Consider the following 22456-nt stretch of genomic DNA (forward strand, 5'->3'; position numbering starts at 1 on the left):
TATGCATTAGCACGTTCACAAATCGGAGAAGAAACCAATTATTCTGCAGTCAACTGACGCTTAAACAACGACGTAGACTATCTCTAACCATTTACGCCAAACTCAAACCCATTTTTGAGTATATGTCACACCAAAAATTAGTTTTACTCCAACCATTTACACCATCTTTAAGTTTACACCATTTTTGAGTATTTCTCTAACAAAATTTTGGAGTAAACACCATATTTGGTGTTATTCCATTGAAAAATTCAAAAATGAGTTTGAGTTTGGTGTATGATTGGAGAAATTATCTACACCAAAAATGAGTTTTGGTGTATGATTGGAGATGGTAACCACTACGTTAATATTTTAATCTGATTATAACGGGGATGATAATAAATTTAGTCAAACACCCCTTAATTAGTGCCAAGTCTCATTATGAACTAATATTTCATGGAACTAGTTTTAATTGCTAGTAATAACATTAATTTATTTTATGGAAGTAAAATGGCGCATCTATAATGATTAATTTAAACCAGTAAAGATATATCATGCCGAATACCAAGGTAGCTTGACCTAATTCATTTATTAACAATGACCTAACAAAACCCTATTGTCTTAAATTCCGTGCCGAAAAGTTTGTGCTCACTTATCTGGGGACGGGGAGGGAGTACTACATATCAAAAATAGAAACCTTCATTCATATTTTACCTATTTTTTCTTCTTCTCTTTCTTATTTTTTCTCTCCTTTCTCTTACTTTTTTCAGTTTTCCTCTACTCATTTATCTTACCAATACTCCCTCTGTCCGCAAATAAGAGTCCTGTTTTTTCATTTTAGTCCGTCCGCGAATAGGAGTCCCGGTTCACTTATGCCATAAATGGTAATAGGGTCCCACCTTCCACTAACTCATTACACTCACATTTCATTTAAAACTAACATTTCTTAAAATCTGTGCCGTCCATGAATGAGACTCCTAATAACGGACGGAGGGAGTATCTCATAAAACCCGAGCCGTCCACAAATGAGACTATTTTTTATAGATAGAAGGAGTACAATAGATATCCAATAAGTGAGATTTGAACTAGTATACTCTTTCAATAGAAAGACTTTATGAAATACACCACACATGCATGACATAGGTGACATTTGAGAACTAAAAAATACTACTCCTTGCAATTGGAATATTTCCAATGGCTAATTGAGAGAGAGAGAGATGGAGGATACGGCAACGGAATTGCTGGTTGAGAACATCAAGGAGCTACTAGTAAACCGCCCCGGTCTAACCAAAGACGACGAGACGAGGGGAAACATCGAGAATCTTCTAAGGGATCTCCCCGTGTTCATAGCCTTCCTAAGGGAGACAGTCGAGAAGCGGAGAAGAAGGGAAATGGCGGGGTACTATGAAGAAGATTCCTCTGAAGCAAAGCGGATTGCGAAGGAGGTTCAAGATGTTGTTTATGATGTGCAAGACATGATTGATGTCTTGATCGCAAAGACCATCGAGAAGAATCAAAAGACTCGTTTCTTTAGATTCTGGGATAAAGCTGGCAGTCTCAATGCAACTTGCAAACATTTCGAGGAGGTCAAAGCCATGGTTGATCGCTTCAGAGAGAAAACCATTATCTACGTCGAAGACGAACGCATAATAACTGAGGTCAGCTCATCTTTTTAGAATATGAATAATAGTAGTAGCTCTGTATGCTATTTGATTGTGTTTTGATATTTAGTAAATTTATATGAGTTTGAATTGTTATTTAGTTGGTTTCGTTATTGAGTATCAATAAAGACCATAAGAATTGGGATCACATCGAAAAAGCTAAACTGAAAAATTTCATATATTTTTTTATAGTAGTACTACTACTACTTTACGTTCAAATACATAAATGAAATTCAACACCTTCTTTGTTGGCTTTGGCAAATGTTTACAACGTATTACAATGTCGATGACTGTTATGTCCATTTCACAATAACATTTGCTAATAAAAATATCCAACTTTGAAACAGGCTCAACCACCAAAAAGGAAAGATGCAGAAATTCCCGAAGTTCAGAAGGAAGAACTCGTGCATCGTCTGAGTTGCGAAACAGACTATCTAGATGTAATTCCGCTTATAGATACAACTGGTTGTGGAATGCAGATACTGGCACGGCAGATTTTTAACGAGCAACATATCCTCTACAAGTTTCCCACCCGTATATGGCTCACTATTACATACAGTCTCACAGCTGAACAAATGTGTATCGACATCCTCAAAGAGTTGAGCATTAGAGTTGACGAGGATACGAGTGCCAAAGAATTAGCTGATACGGTTGCTGCTCGTCTCCACAACCAAACTTTCCTGATTGTCATGGATAATGTAGACATTTCTGATTGGGAAAGACTTAGCGTGGCTCTGCCATTTCACAATACAAAAGGCAAAGTTTTGATCACCACTTATGATTCGGATGTGAAAAAGGTGGATAGGAATCCGAATCTTTTCACCATTTATGGTTTCGCTACAGATGAAGATGTCTGGGGGAGGTTGCGGTGGGAGGCACTGGGAAAGCTGGACTGCCCTCCTGAGTTGGTAGATGTCGGACAAGAAATCGCATTTCTTTGTGCGAGAATGCCAAAGACAGTATCAATCATAGGACGCATCCTTGAGAGCTATTCAGTCACAGATAGAAATATAAAGTACTATTGGATCAAAGTGAGAAACCAGTTGCGCTCATATACTCATAGGATGCCAAGCTTTGCACTGCACTTGTCTAGATTCATATATCTGAGTTATGACAATATACCTCACCACTTGCGCCCGTGCTTGCTTTACTTTCTCTTGTTCCCAAAACACCATGAAATATTGGTATCAAAATTGATCCGCTTGTGGATTACAGAAGGCTTCGTGCAACAACAGTCTGGCTGCAGCTTGGAGGAAACTGGAGAGAAGTACTTGTATGATCTTATCAGTAGAAAATTAGTCGTAACTGTCAGGTTCAAATCTGATGGTAAGCTTAAATCATGCCAGATCCATGATACTTTACTAGAGTATGATAACTGCCCCGGGGAAGCTAATGAAGAATATTTTCTCCAAGAAATCGTGTACAAAGGAGACGGGCAATGTGAACCTCCACTCTCCAGCAAAGAAACATGTCGCCGTCTTTCCATTCATTCCGATTGCCTGAGCTTCGTTTCATCAAGACCTTTTGGTCCTCGTGTCCGCTCATTTGTTTGTTTTTCCAAGACTAACTATGTCGTGTCTCCTGAAAACAGCACAAACATCACTGAAGCCTTCAAATTGGTCAGAGTCTTGGATATTCTGCCTCTCAAGTTCACCAAGATTGACAGTGATCTCTATAATCTGTTTCATCTGAGGTACATTGCCTTTTCGTCTGAGCTGTCAATCCTTCCTTCAAAGTTCAACCAGCTTTGGAACATACAAACTCTTATAGTCATCACCAAATCTCGTACGCTTCAAGTTAAAGCTGACATATGGAAGATGAAGCGCCTTAGGCATTTCAAGACAAATGCCTCTGCTACCTTGCCCGTGTCGGTTAACAGTGACAAACAGAGTACAGAGCTTCAAACCCTCGGGTTGATCTCAGTGGAGAGTTGCACTGAGGAACTTCCTCATCAAGCGCCTAATTTGAAGAAGCTGGGCATCCGTGGGCGACTAGCCTTGCTTTTTGGCAGAAAGACAGGCTCTATCGATAGTTTGAAGGAAATGAGAAAACTTGGAAAGCTGAAACTTGTGAATGATATATATCCTGACCAACGGAGGGAAGGGGCATTGGGTTGTCTTCCTCGATACGATCAGTTCCCGTGTGGCCTTACCAGCCTCACAATCTGTGCTACTTTCCTCGGTTGGGAACATATGTCCACCCTCGGATTGCTGGAGAAACTTGAGGTGCTCAAGCTTAGAGATCATGCATTTGTTGGGCACACTTGGGAGGTAGAAGATGGAGGTTTTCACTCTCTCGAGACTATGCACATTGAGAAAACAGATTTGGCTTGTTGGAAGGCTTCTTCCCATCACTACCCCAAGCTTAGAAGCCTCGTGCTCAAGGACTGCGACAAGCTTCGTGAAATTCCAGTTCAGCTTGCTGACATATCAAGCTTCGAAACGTTGGAGCTGTCTACTAGCAGGAGTGCAGTTACATCTGCCAAAACCATTTCTAAGTTAAAGAGAGATGGAGGCTCGGAATTCACGCTCTTCATCTTTCCTCGTCATCACACTGAATGATCAAGTGTTGTTAAACTTGACAGGTAATTTATCCTTACATATAGTTTGTTTATTCTCTGTTGTCACTTGTCTTTGCAGCATACATCTCAGCATGTCACATTTCAAGACTCCTTTCGATATTGTTTCGGTTGGTTTGCATTTATTTGCAGGGAACTGCTGCACTACAATTTGTTCTTCACATTGTTATCTTGAACTGTTTTCTGTTCTTCAAATAATCGAGCATGTTTTGTTCGTATGTTGAAATGCAACACATTGCGTTGTTGTGTTGAATGATTATTTATTCATTTCACGGTGTGGATCTCAGTTTGTACGTTTGATGTCAAACAAGAGTTGCATGCCTCTAGATTATGATAAAAAGTTGTTTGTATTGTGGCTGTGTTAGTCGTTGCTTCATTTACACTAAGGGCCTGTTTGCTAACCCCCGAATGGAAAGCAGCAACTTCAATTCCACATGTCTTAGCCCTAAATACCGAGATAATCAAATTTGACAAATATCAAATTGTGAAACGAGATAACTAGTACTTAGGCCACGTTTGGTTAACCGAAAAATAAAGTTCCCAGATAGAAACCTGGTAGCCAAACATTATTTGATCTCCTTAAGTTAATTAAAAAAACATCATACTCCAATTCAAAAAATGAAGATACAATTACACCCAGATTTGGTGAATATAAAGAGCAATAAATGAATATCTATGGCCAAACAACCAAATTACTTAAATTCTTAAAAGTGCTCAAATTCTGTTCCAAAATGATAGTACTAACATGCCTTAGGAAATTGCCCTCAAAATTTCCAGAATAATTTAGCTAACAAATAAAACTGAATACAAACCATAACAATGAATAAGTAACTCGATACTTGTACAGTGTCTGCTACAGATTACATCGAAACTAGCTTTTTGGTAAAATTTCACATTCATATCAATAACTGAATAAATAGACAAACAAAAGTTAACACTGAATAATCGAGACTCATGAAATGCTGCTACATAAGCTAAAGTAAACAAAATCCAATGGGTACGATGATCTTCTCAGACAGTTTTATAAACCTTGATTTGAAATCTGAATAATCAAAGCCACATCCCAATTCCAAAGATGCAAACAAAAGAGATGGAAGAACTAACCTCATAATACTCGAACTTGAAGAAGTTTGTTGTCGTATTCCTCCTTTTGTTCCTTGTGGATCCTTTGGACACACTCTACAAGGGATTTGTTGGCATGATCAACCTCAATCAGTTCAAGTGGTGATATGTCTCCAATGGCATCTGGAATCTCACTTAGTTTACCACAACCATGAAGCACTAGTCGCTTCAGTATTCGGAAGTGGGCTTTTTCTGTCACCCAGCTTTCTAAATCAGATTCTTCAATTAGCAAGTATTCCAGTTTAGGAAACTGTTCCTCGTCAGCCTCTTCGTTAGTGTCCCACGTATGTCCTTCAAAGGCATGATCTCTCAGTTTGAGCACTTGAAGATTCGGCAGAGTGGCAATAGCTTTCATATCTTCCCAAGGAAATCGCCAACCACCCAAGGTTAGCTTTCTTAGTGTCTCTGGGAAAACAGGCTTAGCTTTTACCTGAAGAAGAGAACCTTTCTTCACAACTAGTGTCAGCTTCTCAAGTTGAGGCAGAAGAACAAGATTGTGGAGCTTATAGTCTTGTTGGTATTTGTCTCCGAAATAAGTGATTGCCAGTTTTCTCACATTGCAAATCAATTTCATCATCTCTTCTGTACATATCAACTTTTTCACCACAGACAAAGTTAGCAGGTTCTCTAGAGCCGAAGCTTCTCCTTCTGGATTTGGCAAAAGATCATAAAAAGAGATAAGATGCATCAAACGTCGCATCATCCAGATCTCTAATGGTAGATATACCTCATCTGTTGAGTATCTGTATTTCCTTGATCTCTTGCTGGGACGGATGATCAATATGCGAAGATTCTGAAGTCTGGATATGGCTGATGGAACCTCCATTGGACATCCGAAAGCAAGGTACCTCAAGTGAAATAGCTCAAACACAGAAGCAGGGAGTGCATAGGCGTCTGTATCCACCACATCCAACACCCTCAGCAATTTGAACTTGCGCAGACCGCGTAATGAGCTTCCACTAGGTCGGAAGCTCACAACAGAACGCATGGTCGAGGCGTACGCTCTTGCAAGCTCCCTTAGATCAATACGAGAATTACTGAGCCTTCGCTCGTAATTATCATCCAGAGCTTTTCTTTTGCACAAGTCACGTACCATACCATGGATATTGCAACTTTTGACCTTCCCATTCGACTTGACCGAAGTCACCAAAACCAGACTTCTCATGATAAGGTCATTGACATATTCCTGAGCCTCCTTTTCACTTTCCACCATCCCTTCTGCTATCCAAAGCTTGATAAGCTTCGAGATTCGGATCTCATGATCTTCTGGGAAGCTGCCCATGTATAAGAAACAAGGCCTCAAATACAGAGGTAAATGAGTATAACTCAAAGACATGATCTCATCAAACTCCCCATTCTTATTAATAGCTGAATTCACGTCGTCCAAAATTTTCTCCCATGACTCTCGAGTCTCCCTAACGTTGGACAAGACACCTGCGACAAGAATAATCGCAAGGGGCAGCCCCTTACATTTTGTTGCAATATCCTGTCCGACTTTCTGCAGCTCGGACGGACAGTCTTTTTGTGGAAACACCTTCTCCTTAAGTAGCTTCCAGCTTTGATCTGGTTTTAGAAACTGCATCTCATGAAGAGGACTTGCAGAGCTGATGTAAGAAGCCACACTCGTTATCCTCGTTGTTATCACGATCCTACTTCCATTATCATTGTGGTATAATACATGTCGCATATCGTTCCATATATCTCCACTCCAGACATCATCAAATACAATAAGGTGCTTCTTCACCCTCAATATTTTGTAAATCTTTTCTACCGTTGAGTCGCTATCTTTTGCTAGTCCTCGTTCGCCTTCCTTTTCCAAGTAATGTAGGAGATTTCCAAGAATATCAATGGTGTCATAATCTTGTGAAACAGTGATCCAAGCACGAACAGGAAACGTCTCCACTACCAGCGGATCGTGGTACACCATCCTGGCGAGTGTGGTCTTCCCAAGACCGCCCATCCCCGTGATAGGGATGATCTGGTGTTCGGGTGATTCATCGCAGAGCAGACCTCTTATTTTTTCAAATCCCTCTTCAAGGCCAACCGTGAAACTGTCAACTGCAGGTATGGGCGTTGAGGCCGGGCGACGACTACTGGGCTGCAAGCTCTCCGTGTTGATGGCAGCGGCCTCTTTCGCAATGGAGCTGATTTCATCCGCCACAGTATCGAGCTCGCAGAAATCATACAGAAAAATACCTGTAGATTTTTTACGGGAGGCAGTGTGCTCGTGCATGAAATGCTCGATAACGTCCTCGGCTTCGTTTGCAGCGTCCCTGATCCTTGTTTCAAAGTTGTTGGCCTCCCTCGGGAGCTTTGGGATGAATCTGTGGAGGAGCTTGACTTGGCGAAGGAGCTGTTCGATCTGTTGTCTTCGATGCACAGAAATGGGGTGTTCATTATAACTCAGGATTCTGTCGAGTGTTTGGGTAAGTGAAAGAAGAACAGCATAAGCCATCGCTAATTACACAGATATGATTTTACAAGTCAAGCAGGGGAAGGTGATATGGATGGAGAACAAGATTTGTTTCAATTTGGAAGATGATTAATAAGGATAAAAGATATGAATCAAATATTTGAATTAACTATTGGGTTTGTGATCAGTAATGAAAGATTCAAAGCTACCGAAAAATTAAACAGAGGAATTATGATACTAGTGCTGACCCTCTGCATTCGCTTCATGCCATTTGAGCATCTTTTTTCTACAAAATAAAATACTATAAAATGATACTAGTACTAATTACTACGGAGTATATAATGTTGCACTTTAAATAATACTAGTAACTATATAGTCCTAAAAATGCCAATCAATGTATTTATTTCAATTCACACCTAACTTTTTAAAAATATCTCAAAACTTTAAATGCAACTACCTTAATTTAAATTATTTTTTCACTCAACATATATCAAATTAAAAATAAATTTTCACTCAACATATATCAAATTAAAGATAATTTTATAAAGATTCCAACGAGATCCTACATACATATGTTTTGATGTCAAAATTTGAAAAATAATCTTGAATTTTCGTGTTTTTTCCTAAGCAGTTTAATATCAACATACCTATCAATAAATGTCAACACAATATGTATAAAATGTCAATTCGAAATCGTGTTGACATACTCAATGCATCATATTGATATTTTTTATACGCTATATTTACGGTTTGACCAAAATCCTAAATTTGTTAATTCTTCTTATCTTTTTAAATTTAAATAACAATAAAATGTAATTACACGTGACAATTTGTAGACCACTAGAGCTTTAAAAAATATTATGGTCTTAAATTAGTTGTAGTTGTCAATATAGCATATAGTCGTCAATTGATTGCATCACAGTGGGTATATATCCCTGGCGGATCTATATGGGAACAAAGGGGTATAACTGTACCCCAGAAGCCAAAATGTCCCAGTGATACTATTTTTAAGCACCTAAAGTTTTATTTTTAGGAACGGTCCTATTCATTGATTGAACTACTCGTTTTTTTTTCATTTATTATTACTAATGCCTTCAACCTTTTCTTATAAAATATGTATATTTTAATTTTCTACTAATATATTTTAAGTACTATTTCCTCTTTGATTAAATTATTTGTTTATCCTTTAGTGTACACAACAATGCATATTTATATCTATAACTATTCTCTGCATCTTTTGATAATAGATAGATCATTATGCAATTCTGAATTTATATACTCACTCAACACCATCGCTGCACATAATGATAGAAACATCCTCATAATATAGTTTTTGAAAAAATTTCTTGATCGGAATCATTATTTATTTAATAATCTGACAAAGTTTACTTGTAAAGAGAGCATATAAAAACTAATCCAACTTGTTAACATTAAACAAATTGAAGTGATCCCTAAAATTAGGGATTAACACGTTACTACAAAAGATAAATTGGAGGAAATAAAACAACCACCATTCTCAAGTCAGAGAGGTAGCTTAATTTCGACTGACTAATTCAAAACCACTACATTAATCTTCATTAATACGTTACTTATCATGATTAAGTATCCTCTTACCGGAGAATGATCAATTGCTGACTAATAAGCAATCTCAAACTAAGACTAAATTTTAGCCATCAGATTAGAAGATCTAGTGGTTGAAATAATGTCACATGGATTATATTTTTAATTAAGAAAATTAATAATAAAATTAGAGGGTATTAATGTCAATTCTCTATCATTAAAATCACCTTAAAACTTTAAATTTACGTAACTCTCCCGATTTAAATTATTTTTTTCACAAAAAACATATCAAATTAAAGATAGTTTTATAAGGATTCCAATGAGATCTCAATTGCATATGTTCCGACGACGTTCGGGTGATGAAATTTGATATTTTTTATTTTAGTTTTCGGAAATGTTGATAACCAAATTTTTATCAACAAATACATCAAAAAATCTCAATAAAACCATGTAAAATCTCAATAAATATGTGTTGATATTTTCTTGTACTAGTGTTGATGTTCTTATGTCATATTGTTCATATTTGTAATACAGTATGTTGATATAAAAAAACTTTCACGAAAAATATCATATGATAACATAATGACGATATTACCCTTTTGTTGATATTTTGTCTACTATTTATTGAGATTCGTAAGATTTAATCTCGTCCACTAATTTTAAAATCTAAGAATGAAGATTTGATCTTGATTTTGGATTAGGGTGCTATAAGCATTAGAATATGACCCCATCTCACTTTTCTCATTTATAGTATTTAAATATAATTATTAAACAAATCGGGGTGACCCGCTTTAGCACGTTACCTTAATCACGGATTCACGGCTGACTAATTCATAACAGCTACATTAATCTAATTCATAACTAATAAATGCAAATTCACATTTAAACAAACACCTTAATTATGATTTAAGTTATTGAGGAGTAACCTATAATTAGTTTATGGAGTTTATAAGTTCTCAAAAATAAGTTCAGCCAAACACATTAATTATGATTTATTAATGGAATTTATTTATTTACTGTGAAGTAAAATGAAATAGTGTGTGTGTGAGTTGGCCCAAAGTGGTTAATACCCGATGCCTAAGGTCTTGCATTCAAGCCCACCATGATGCGATTTTAAATTTAAATTAATTTGCCAATAAAAAGGTGATGCAATAATAATTATTAATACTCCATCTATCCCAAAAAATAGATGGTCTCTCATTTTGGATTTTCCCATAAAAATAGTCTACATTCAATATCTTTCTTACTTAACAAATTGTAAGTTACTAAAATTTAGTGTCATCCGAAAAGTATATTTTTATTTGAGAAATAAATTTATAGTAGTACTTCTTTTGTCTCATTTATACCATTGACCAAGACAAAGATGAAAAACATCACAAGGTCACCTTTTTAACTGTCATGTTTAAAATTTGCATTTGTACTCCTTCATTATCATTAAAATGGGTACTTCTTTACATATACATGCTGTATTAATTTGAAAAAGTGTTACAGTAGATATAATAATAAATATGTAATTACTTTATTTTACTTCTTTCATTTGCACCTTCCCTTAAATTTACTAGTGAGAATACAAATTTTATACTCCCTCTGTCTGCGAACAGGAGTCCCGTTTTTCCATTTTAGTCCGTCCGTGAATAGGAGTCCCGGTTCATTTATGTCATAAATGGTAATAGGGTCTCACCTTCCACTAACTCATTACACTCACATTTCATTTAAAACTAATATAAACAAGTGGGACCCCTATTTCACTAACTTTTTTTCACCCACTTTTCTTAGCATTTCTTAAAACTCGTGCCGCCCATGAATGAGACTCCTAATGGCGGACGGAGGGAGTACTACGTATCTTGGTTGTTTTGCATAATAGTATCAGAGATGGGCCTTAGAACCACTTGAGAATGGGCCTGACTAACTTCTAAAATGGTAATTTGTAGCAGTCTAAAAGTGCATTATAGGGATGATGCTTATATTAATAAAGTAGTACTCCTATGTAACATACTCCCTCCGTCCTGGATTATAAGTTCTATTTAGTTATGATATAAATTTTTAAAAATATAAAAAAAAGTGAGTTGAATAAGTTAGTGGAATATGAATCCAACTTGTATAAACTATTAAATAGAGACACAAAACCATTTTATAAGTCAACTGACAAATAGGGTATCATCCCACTTCACGCATTCATATTTAAATGTAATTCTCATTTGACAACTTCCAATTGGACACATCTAGAGATTTTACACTAAATTATTAAGATAGGGAGTAGCTTTTAATTTCATTCGGTACTTCTATATACTCCATTACAGTTTTTTGTTTTCATAGGATGCATTTTGATTTCAACTAATTTCATAACAATTTCGCCCCAAAGCCACATCATTTATGAAAGTGAAGGAATGAGATGGTGGAGTAATGGGGAAGAAGACTTCAATTTGGGTTTGGCCCTGAAAATAAATTATTTGATTAAAAAAGATTGGGCCTTAATTAGTTTTATAATCTTATAAAAAAGACTGGGCCTTAATTAGTCGGAAAGAATTAGAGAAGAAGTAATACACAGTAAATGGGAAATTTTATTGTTACACATAAAAATAGATGTATGAATGATTTCTGTATATCATGACTACCATGTGAAATATTTACAATATTCGATGCCAGTTGTTAAAATGCATAGTAATTAAAGACTATTAAAATATTGGGGTAGGCCGTTGGTAATAACAGCATCTCTGATTAGTGATTACCAATATATAAAAATTAATTACATATAAATATTGCTCCACGTATAATATAATTTCCAGTTTTAGTTATTTTATTTCGAGCATGTGAAATATTCCCCAATAGCGATGCATCATGCATATCATCTTGTTGCATTAAAATGCGTATATTCTACTGTCAAGATATTTTTCATAGACTGATAAAAAATAAAATGTGTATATTTGTACATATGTAGCACTCCATAGCTTAATAAATGGGTTCATATTACATGTTGGTTGCTGTGATACAAACAAAATTTATAGTAAGGAGATATTTGATAAGATAGTAATACTGAGATAGAGAATTATACATAAATATTTTTTATTATTTCGTTTCATATTTAAGCTTCTCAAAGCCTAATATAAAATAAAGATCCGCCTCAATCTTGACAAAATTATAATTTTAACAATGTTTATCAGTTTATGCAATCTATTAATTTGTCAAGTTAAATCACTGTTATTTAAATAATACAAATTTAGATAATTTCTTTTATATTAAATAACAACGAAAAAAAACATTATCTCTGCGTACCTTAATATAAAGTCCGTGTATCTTATCTTATTTTACGTATCTTCTCATATCTCACGTTTCATATCAAACGGGTCCTATGTTTTAATATGTACGAATATATTAGCTGTTCACATGTCACATTATATCGTGTTGACTTATTACATGTTCCTATATTTTATGTACCGAATATATTGGTTGTTCACATGTCACATTCACTACATCGTGTTGACTTTTACATGCATGTTATGGTAATTAACGAATGCATCTATTGTGACAATTTTAAATGTAGTAAGAAGTGTTGTGTAATATAAATTGTACTCCCTTCGTCCCGGATAATTCGGGTCACTTTGACCGGGCACGGGTTTTAAGAATTGTACGAAAAGTGGGTTGAAAAAGTTTGTGGAATGTGGGTCCTACCTTAATATATATATTTTATAATAAAATGTGAGTAGGAAAGAGTTAGTGGAATATGGGGTCCACTACCAAAAATAGTAAAAGTGAAATGAGACAAATTATGTGGAACGGACCAAAATGAAAAACTGAGACGAATTATCCGGGACGGAGGGAGGAGTACTTATATAGAAATGTAATGCTCAGATGTACAGTGACAGTGAACTTGTGAAAGCTATTGCAATCCATAAATTCCTTCTCATACAAATTGTTGATATCATATAAATCTTCCAAATTGTTTCAGTCTTATCATCAAACATTCCATATTTTTCTTCCAAATTGTTTCAAATTCTTGCTTGCCTCCTCATGTAAGAGATGGCTTATGCTGTTCTCGGTTCACTAGATGAAACAATAGATCAGATCCTATTTTACAGATATAGTGAATACCCCCTTTCTCTCAAAGGAAAAGAACAGATTTACAGGCTCCAACAAAAAGTAGTTTCCTTGCGTGAATTTGTTGAAAAGTTTAAGGAGGAAGGCAGCAGGTTGGAATCAAGAATCAGAGATGCAGCTAATGAAGCAGAGGATGTAATCGAGCATTGGATGCACGAGCATATCCGATCACCTTCTGCTACGGATATTGAGTATGATTTAGGTGAGCTGAATATGGCGATGGAGGAATTGAACTCCATTGCTGAAGAGGTGCAGTCATCTCCAACGCCCGCACCAGCTGTCGATAGGAATAAGATGCTTCTCGAGTCATCTCCAACACCCACGCCAGCTGCTGTTGGTCTGGAGGAGCAGGTCGACAAATTAAGAGTTTTGCTCTTAGAAAACCAAACGGACAATGACATTATCCCAATCACGGGGATGGGAGGTATTGGAAAGACAACTCTGGCCAGAGCTGTTTTTGAAGATGACCAAGTTGTCAACCACTACCCTGTTCGTGCCTGGATCACTCTGTCCCAGAATTATCAAATCCAGAATGTGTATGCAGAGCTCTTATTTTCCTTGGAGAAACAAGTCGAAACAGGACTTTTGGATGATTGTGTCACCACGGAAGACAAATTACGCGAAATCATTACTTTGAACAAGTGCCTGATTGTGGTGGATGATCTATGGAGTGAGAAAGCTTGGCGCGAGATACGCATCATATTCAACAAGGAAGATATGTGTAACCGGAGTTGGTTTATGATTACCTCAAGAGATGACCGTGTGGTTTTTTATTCCATTTATTCCACTGATGCTCACAGGATGGATCTCATGGATGAGCATGTAAGTTGGTGTCTGCTGAAGCAAAAGGTGTTTGGTAGCAAAGAATGTCCATCTGAGTTGGAGAAGATCGGAAAGGATATTGCAAAAGCTTGTAAGGGGCTTCCCCTTGCAGTTATGATAGCTGCTCGTATATTGTCTCAAACATGTCAGACTCAATCCTCATGGGAGGAACTTGCTCCAAACATGCGTTCACTTATCGTGGAAGACGCACAGTTCCAATATACAATGTCTTTGAGTTATGCTGATTTGCCTCGTCGTTTGAGGTCTTGTTTCTTATACATGTGTGGCTTCCATGACGATTATGAAATTCGCGTCTCCATGCTTGTCAAGTTATGGGTGGCTGAAGGATTTGTTAAAGATCAATGGGGCGCTGAACAATATGTGAAGGAAATCGTGAGCAAAAATCTGGCTTCCACCACGTCCATCAAGTCCGATGGCTATGAAATCAAAAGTTGCATTGTCCATGACTTGGTACGTGACGTGTTCAAAATAAAGGCGATAGATGAGAATTATGAGCGACGGCTCAGTAACTCTCATCTTGATCTAAGGGAGGTTGCAAGAGGGTATGCCTCAACGCTCCGTACCATTATAAGCTTCCAACGTAATGAAAGCTCATTACGCGGTCTGCGCAAGTTCAAATTGCTGAGGGTGTTGGATGTGGTGGATACTGATGCCTATGCACTCCCTGCATCTGTGTTCGACCTCTTTCACTTGAGGTACCTTGCTTTCGGATGTCCAATGGAGGTTCCATCGGCCATATCCAGGCTTCAGAATCTTCGATCTTTGATCATCCGTCCCAGCAAAAGATCAAGGAAATACATATACAACTCAATGGATGCGGCATATCTTCCGTTAGAGATCTGGATGATGCCACTTCTGACGCATCTCGTCTCCCTTTTTGATCCTGTGCCACATCCAGAGGGTGCGGTTTCTACTCTGAAGGAGCTTCACACACTGTGTGTGGTGAAGAAGTTGATATGTACAGAAGAGATGATGAAAGTGATTTGCAATGTGGAAAAGCTGGCAATCACTTATTTTGGAGACAAATATCAACAAGACTATCAGCTTGAGAATCTTGTTCTCCTGTCTAAACTTGAGAAGCTGACACTAGTTGTGACGAAAGGTTCTCTCCTTCAGCAAAAAGCGAAGCCTGTTTTCCCAAAGAGACTGGAAAAGTTAACCTTGAGTGGTTGGCGATTTCCTTGGGAGGATATGAGAGCTATTGCAGCTCTGCCCAAACTTGAAGTGCTCAAACTGAGAGATCATGCCTTTGAAGGCGATACATGGGACACTGATGAGTACAGTGATGAAGAGTTCGTGGACGAAGGAAAAGTGTTTGCTGAACTGCGTTATTTGGTAATTGAGGAATCTGATTTAGAGAATTGGGTTGTAAAAGAACACCACTTCTCACGACTGAAGCACCTAGTGCTTAAAGGTTGTCGTAAGCTGAATAAGATTCCAAATGCCATTGCACGCACATTAGATATTCTACTAATTGAGGTTGATCGTGCAAACCTATCTCTTCTCAAGTGTGCCCGAGAGATCCAGCAAGAACGTATTAACAGAAATGATCGAATAGACCTTGAAGTTCGAGAACTATAAGGTTAGCCAAGTTCATTTAGATCAACTTTTATTAGGCAATCTCATACTCCATTATTGATAATTTCAGGGTGATTGTCTTTTTAATTTGTTCCATCTTTGGCTTCGATGATTTTTCAGATCCCAAATTCATAAACACAAGGTTACAATGGTTCGAACCTGCACTTCTGGAGAAGCATCATCCTCTTGACTCCTTGTTTCTAATTCTGTATCTTCTTTCACATTTGTGTATTTATACAGTGTTGGGCCAGCTTTTGTTTTTAGTTGGGCCGATTATAAGGATCAAAATGATATTTTTGGGCCTCTTATTTATTTAGGTGGCATTTTTTTTTTGTTTAAACTGTTTGGGAGTTATTGTGCGAGGATCACCTATTTTGTAATACATTTGATAATACATCATTCTCAAATGACAATGTATCATATTTATATGAAAAATTTATATATAGTAGTATAACCTTTACCCTTTCTCTCTTCTCTACTTTCTTTTTTTTTCTTTTTAATAACGGAGCAGATCCCCTGCTCCACAATTCCTACTCTACACCCACAACAAAATAAAATAATCAATCATCACTTATTAAAATTGCCCATAGTTATTATCTTATTTTATTGGGATATTGGCATCTAATATCACGAAACTTTCAAAAAGTTGGGTTTTTCTCACGAACTTTAAAATTGGCAAATAATATCACGAACTTTACCTCTTGTTTGTTTTTTCCCACGAATGAAAAAATTCATGTTATTTTAATAGATTGAAGAACAATTTTGGAGGATGTGCTTCAAGAAAAACTATCTTCAAAGATTGAAAAACTTGAAGCTCTCAAAATTGTTGTTGAGAACTTACGAAAAGAAATCCGTTTATTTGAAGAATTTTTTCATTCGTGGGAAAAAACAAACAAGAGGTAAAGTTCGTGATATTATTTGCCAATTTTAAAGTTCGTGGGAAAAATCCAACTTTTTGAAAGTTTCATGATATTAAATGCCAATATCCCTATTTTATTTTGTTGTGTGTAGGTAGAGTAGGAGTGGAGTAGAGACCCGATCCAGTTTCATTGAACGTGGGGAGTGATTCAATGTGCATTACGATTTACGACTGATTTGCCTCTGTGATTTGATTGGCTCTGGAGATGACGAGGACCTCGTTCTTTGGTTGAGGGTTAGAGAATACTACCTCCGTCCCTGATTAAGAGTCACACTTTTTCATTTCGGTCCGTCCCCAATTAAGAGTCATACTTCATTTTTACCATAAATAGTAAGTAGGTCCCACATTCTACTAACTCAATTCACTCACATTTTATTATAAAACCAATATAAAAAAAAATTGCTCCCACATTCCACTAAATTTTTCAACCAACTTTTCTTTACATTTCTTAAAGCCGTGCCCGGTCAAAGTGTGACTCCTAATAGGGACAGATGGAACGGATGGAGTATTATGCTATCCCCATTTACAATCTCATGCAATCAAATGCCATTAAATTTTGATAAATTATTCATTTTTTATTTTGTCTATATACACAAATATCCAACTTAATATCCTTTTATTAAAAAAATTAATATGCAAAAAAAAAAAATAGTAATTGTAATATATACTTATAATTTATACTTTAATAAAATATATTGACATTTTATTAATATTTTGAAAATCAAATTTATTGTAATATATTTAAATTATTATAATGCACATCTATATAATCATTGGTACGATAAAATTATTACTCATATATCTAGTGATATGGATTATTTTTATTCTATTTATCATTATCATTGTCAATAAAATATTTTATGTATTCTATAATACTATATTATTGTGGCGAAATTTACCAATTTTGATTTTTTTTTTTTTTTGGGTATTTACTTCTATAAATATGTATAACTAATAGTGAGTTATAGCAAATAAATTTAAATATAATTTGCTTCTAACGTCATTAATTAAATATAATTTATTTAAATATTTAAATATAATTTAAATAAATCTTGACGTTGAAGAAGTACCTGATAGTGGTGGATGATCTGTGGAGTGCAAAGGCTTGGGACGACATAAGGAAGGCATTTGGCGACCCAAACAAGCGTGACGGGAGTCGGATTATCATAACCACAAGGATTGAGGAAGTGGTTAATTCTACCCACCATCTCCGTGCCATATATTCTTACACTCTGCCTCTCTTGGATGATCATCAAAGTTGGTGTCTGCTGAAGCAAAAGGTGTTTGGTAGCAAAGAATGTCCATCTGAGTTGGAGAAGATCGGAAAGGATATTGCAAAAGCTTGTAAGGGGCTTCCCCTTGCAATCGTGGTAGCTGCTCGTATATTGTCTCAAACAAATCAGACTCAGTCCTCATGGGAGGAACTTGCTCAAAAAATACGTTCATTTATCTTGGAAGACGCGGAGTTTCAGAAGAGAATGTTATTGAGCTATACTCACTTGCCTCGTCATTTGAGGCCTTGTTTCTTATACATGTGTGGCTTCCCTGAAGATTATGAAATTCGGGTCTCCATGCTTATCAAGTTATTGGTGGCTGAAGGATTTGTGAAAAATGAAATGGAGGCTGAACAATATTTGATTGATCTCGAGAGGCAGAGCCTGATTTTAGTGAAGGCCAGAAAGTCCAATGGCAAAATCAAAAGTTACACTGTCCATGGTTTGCTACGTGACTTGTGCAATATTAAGGCCATAGATGAGAATTATGAGCGACGGCTCAGTAATTCTCATCTTGATCTGAGGGAGGTTGCAAGAGCGTATGCCTCAACGCTGCGTTCTGTTATAAGCTTCCAACCTAATCAAAGCTCATTACGCGGTCTGCGCAAGTTCAAATTGCTGAGGGTGTTGGATGTGGTCGATACTGATGCCTACCCACTCCCTGCTTCAGTGTTTGACCTCTTTCACTTGAGGTACCTCGCTTTCGGATGTCCAATGCAGGTTCCATCAGCCATATAAAAACTTCATAATCTGCGATCTTTGATTATTCGTCCGAGCAAGAGATTGAGGCGCTTCTCAATGGATGAGGTATATCTACCATTGGAGATCTGGATGATGCCACTTTTGACTCATCTTGTATCCTTTTTCGATCTCTTGCCAAATCCAGAAGAAGCAACTTCTTCTGCTGCTATGAAGGAGCTGCACACACTATGTGTGGTGAAGAAGCTGATATGTACAAAAGAGATGATGAAAATGATTTGCAATGTGGTAAAACTGTCAATCACTTATTTTGGAGACATATATCAACAAGACTATCAGCTTCACAATCTTGTTCTTTTGTCTCAACTTGAGAAGCTGACTCTAGTTGTGACGAATGGTTCTCTTCTTCAGCTAAAAGCTAAGCCTGTTTTCCCAAAGACGCTAAAAAAGTTAAAGTTGAGTGGTTGGCGATTTCCTTGGGAAGATATGAAAGCTATTGCGGATTTGCCCCTTCTTCAAGTGCTCAAATTGAAAGATCATGCATTTGAAGGCCATACATGGGACACTTTTGAAGAGAGTGATGAAGATGATGAAGCAGAACAGTTTGTTAATCTGGAATATTTGCTAATTGAGGAATGTGATTTAGAGAATTGGTTTACTGACAAATACCGGTTCCTATCACTGAAGCGCCTAGTGCTCAAACGTTGTGCTGAACTAGATGAGATTCCAAATGATATTGGACACATATTAACACTTGAAATGATTGAGATCGATGGTGCAAACCCATCTCTTCTCGAGTGTGTCCAAGATATCCAGATGGAACAGATTGAAGAGTATGGCCGAGTCCTTAACGTTCGACTGTTATAAGGTTAGTCAAGTTCATTTAGCTAGACATTTTTTATTAGGTAGCTCATAAACATATTTAGGATGATTGTGTTTTTTGATATGTTCAATGATCTATCTTTCAGGGGTATTAGCAAGAAATCATCACATGAGTTGGATTTAATGATATTCCACATTCCAACCCAAGGATTTCAAAAAGACTAGGTTTGCAAGGTTTCTGGGAATTTGTATTTCACCCTATCCAACTATTTACTACACTTATCTGTTTTGAACCCCTACTTTTTTATTTATTTGTATCCATGTATTTATTTAATAAACCTATCTGTTTTGAATCCTGCTTGCAGCTATACTTTATTTATATTCATGAATTTCTTGATATGTAATCTCTTATTTGCACTAACTGATATCTAATTGATATATTTACATCGTTAAAAGCAAGCGATGAGGTCTTGGCTAGATCATAACTAGTCCTAGACATTCATAAAATCTCAAACATGTTATGACGTCTTGAATATATAGATTTCTTCATTATTGCTAATAATATTCCATCTAATATTAAGGTTTGCTAATAATATTCCACCTACCTAACCGGTGACATAATTAAGTTTTGCGGATAATATTCTTCCTAATATTATTTCTAAGTAAGGTTTGTGGTGACTGGTGAGTAACGATCACCACAAAAAGTAGTAACAAACTTACTTACCGATTGAATTTCCGCTGGTAATTCCAATTTTTTTCTATGTAATTGGAAGAAGAATTTGGAGTGGATTGGAATCATTGGATTGTGTTCCGAAATTTGAACCAGCCGTTGGAGAGGTGACCAAAAAATTAAACATGACGAAAATTAGGTTTGTGGTGAGTAAGTCTAATAGGATCTATAAAAGTAGATTAATTTTAATGGTGATTTCGAAGAACTTAATTTAAGATATTAAATTATACCTAGATTTGAACCTCCAACATAGATTCTAAATGATTTTAATAAATTTCAAATATACCTCTCTTTAATTCGATGAATGTACTTATCTAAATTTAACACATATTTTAATACTATAGTAGTATAAAGTAAATATTTCAAAAATTTTCTAACTTTACTTATATAATCTAAATTTTCAACCTTGTTATTATTATTCTATTAAAACATTAAGATGTACATAAAAAATTGTGTGTCATAACTATAATATAAATGCTGGACTAGTTTAAATTAAAATTTTATGATAGTAACTATTAATGTCATGATATAAGGTTTCATTAAATTGTCATACCGTGGTTCGTGACATTAGATTAGCAGCTCGGAATTTTTAATTTGGGAATCCAACAATTAATTAAATCTCTAGGCCCAGTCAAACGAATTTGGACCCAAACGACAAATAAAAAAAAGGCCCAAGACAAAAACATTTGGTTAGCAATAGAAGAGCACACCTCCACTCATTAACACAAAATAAAAGAGAACAAATAAAAAAGGAAAGGATTTTCTGCCATGAGACTTTGGGGCTATAAGAACAAAGTTTGGGAATCAACACCAGATTAGGGTATGTGGGAGTATAACCGAGTAGTGCTTGAGGGATTTTGGTAATTGATTGGGGTAATTGCTAAATTGAATTGGAATTGATTGCTGATTGACTGGTTTTAATTTGGGAAGTTATTTTGCAGAATATGAGATTATTAAGGATGAAATTAGCGCTGACTTTCCTTGGGCTCACTTAGTGTAGGATTTAAATTAATTAATTTGGGCTCAAGACCTCTTATATTTTAGTAATTGATTGGATAAGCCCAACAAATTTGTATTCCACTTCATTGGACTTTATTTGATTTGTTGTACTCTTGAGTAACATTAAGCCTATTTTCCCCAAGGAAATGAGAAAATTAACCTTGTGGTTGGTGATTTCCTTGGGAAGATTTGAAAGCTATTGCAGCTCTACCCAATCTTTAAGTGCTCAAATTGAGATATCATGCCTTTAATTTAAAGGACATACATGGGACACTACCGGAGGTATTAATGCCAGTTTGGTAGTATGAAATATTTGTTAATTGATGAATCTGATATAGAGAATTGGGTTGCTAAAAAACGCCAATTCCAAGCAAATTAGAAAAATATATAAACAAATTATTCCAAGCAGAAATTTTATATTAAACAACATGAATAACTATGGCAAATGGTGGCAGGGCGGAGATGTGATACAATATTCAATGGCAAGTTTTATTTTTAATTATATAATTAAAAGTTAAACGTACAAAATGATGAACAATGAGTCATAAATAAATAAATAAAAGATTAACTGTGCTGGAAAAATTGACAGTATATAAAGTTTCAATCAAGCGCATCTAATTACCAACATATAAACATATAGAAGTAATAATATTAATGGTCTAACGTGTATAATTGTGATTACATATAATGAATATTAATGATATAGGAATAGGCAGAATCTCTCTGTACTGTTGAAGTTTAGCACTCATAGGCGTCTTGTGATAATAGTAGTAGAATACTCATATAGTCATGCATTGGCGTATATATGCACTTAACATTATTTCTTATATATTTTTTAAAAATGCATCTAATCAAGTAACTAACCATGTAAAGTGTATACATTATCGATGCACACATAATGATAATGTCCTCAATTTATGTTTAAAATAAAAAGGTTTTCTATTATTTCTTATTCACTTAAATAAGTAAATCTAGATCGAATCATAATTTATTTAATTTGTAATCTGACAAAGTTTACATGTAAGTCAAAAGTGACCATATGAAAACTACTCCAACTTGTTGTTAAACAAATCAGAATGGTCCCCAAATTTAGGGGTTAGCACGTTCACAAAAGATATTTTAATATATATCGAATATATTGGTGTTCACATGTCATCTTCATTGCATCAAGTTGACTAACTACAGTT

At 35.8% G+C, this 22456-nt stretch overlaps 5 protein-coding genes across 5 annotated transcripts; 4 read left to right on the forward strand and 1 right to left on the reverse strand.

Moving 5' to 3' along the window:
* The first annotated feature begins 1147 nt into the window (after positions 1-1147).
* On the forward strand, positions 1148-4504 carry LOC125216304 (putative late blight resistance protein homolog R1A-3). The gene is made up of 2 exons (XM_048117985.2): positions 1148-1634; positions 1985-4504. Exons 1-2 carry the CDS (start codon positions 1194-1196, stop codon positions 4196-4198), a joined length of 2655 nt encoding a protein of 884 aa, XP_047973942.1. The 5' UTR covers positions 1148-1193; the 3' UTR covers positions 4199-4504.
* Positions 4505-4945: 441 nt separating this feature from the next.
* LOC125214450 (putative late blight resistance protein homolog R1B-14) lies at positions 4946-8039 on the reverse strand. Its single transcript, XM_048115481.2, has one exon. It carries the CDS (start codon positions 7790-7792, stop codon positions 5321-5323), a length of 2472 nt encoding a protein of 823 aa, XP_047971438.1. The 5' UTR covers positions 7793-8039; the 3' UTR covers positions 4946-5320.
* A 5157-nt stretch (positions 8040-13196) lies between these two features.
* Positions 13197-16291, forward strand: LOC125212434 (putative late blight resistance protein homolog R1B-14). Its single transcript, XM_048112606.1, has 2 exons — positions 13197-15830; positions 15947-16291. Exon 1 carries the CDS (start codon positions 13328-13330, stop codon positions 15827-15829), a length of 2502 nt encoding a protein of 833 aa, XP_047968563.1. The 5' UTR covers positions 13197-13327; the 3' UTR covers position 15830; positions 15947-16291.
* Positions 16292-16950: 659 nt separating this feature from the next.
* Positions 16951-18757, forward strand: LOC125214461 (putative late blight resistance protein homolog R1B-17). Its single transcript, XM_048115498.1, has 2 exons — positions 16951-16972; positions 17823-18757. Exons 1-2 carry the CDS (start codon positions 16951-16953, stop codon positions 18755-18757), a joined length of 957 nt encoding a protein of 318 aa, XP_047971455.1.
* On the forward strand, positions 18444-19585 carry LOC148929885 (putative late blight resistance protein homolog R1A-10). Its single transcript, XM_089067199.1, has one exon. It carries the CDS (start codon positions 18818-18820, stop codon positions 19583-19585), a length of 768 nt encoding a protein of 255 aa, XP_088923325.1. The 5' UTR covers positions 18444-18817.
* The last annotated feature ends 2871 nt before the right edge of the window (positions 19586-22456 follow it).

The sequence above is a fragment of the Salvia hispanica genome, chromosome 3 (genome assembly GCF_029641045.1).
Source record: "Salvia hispanica isolate PSC_SH4W2 chromosome 3, Shi_PSC_v1, whole genome shotgun sequence".
NCBI lineage: Eukaryota > Viridiplantae > Streptophyta > Magnoliopsida > Lamiales > Lamiaceae > Salvia > Salvia hispanica.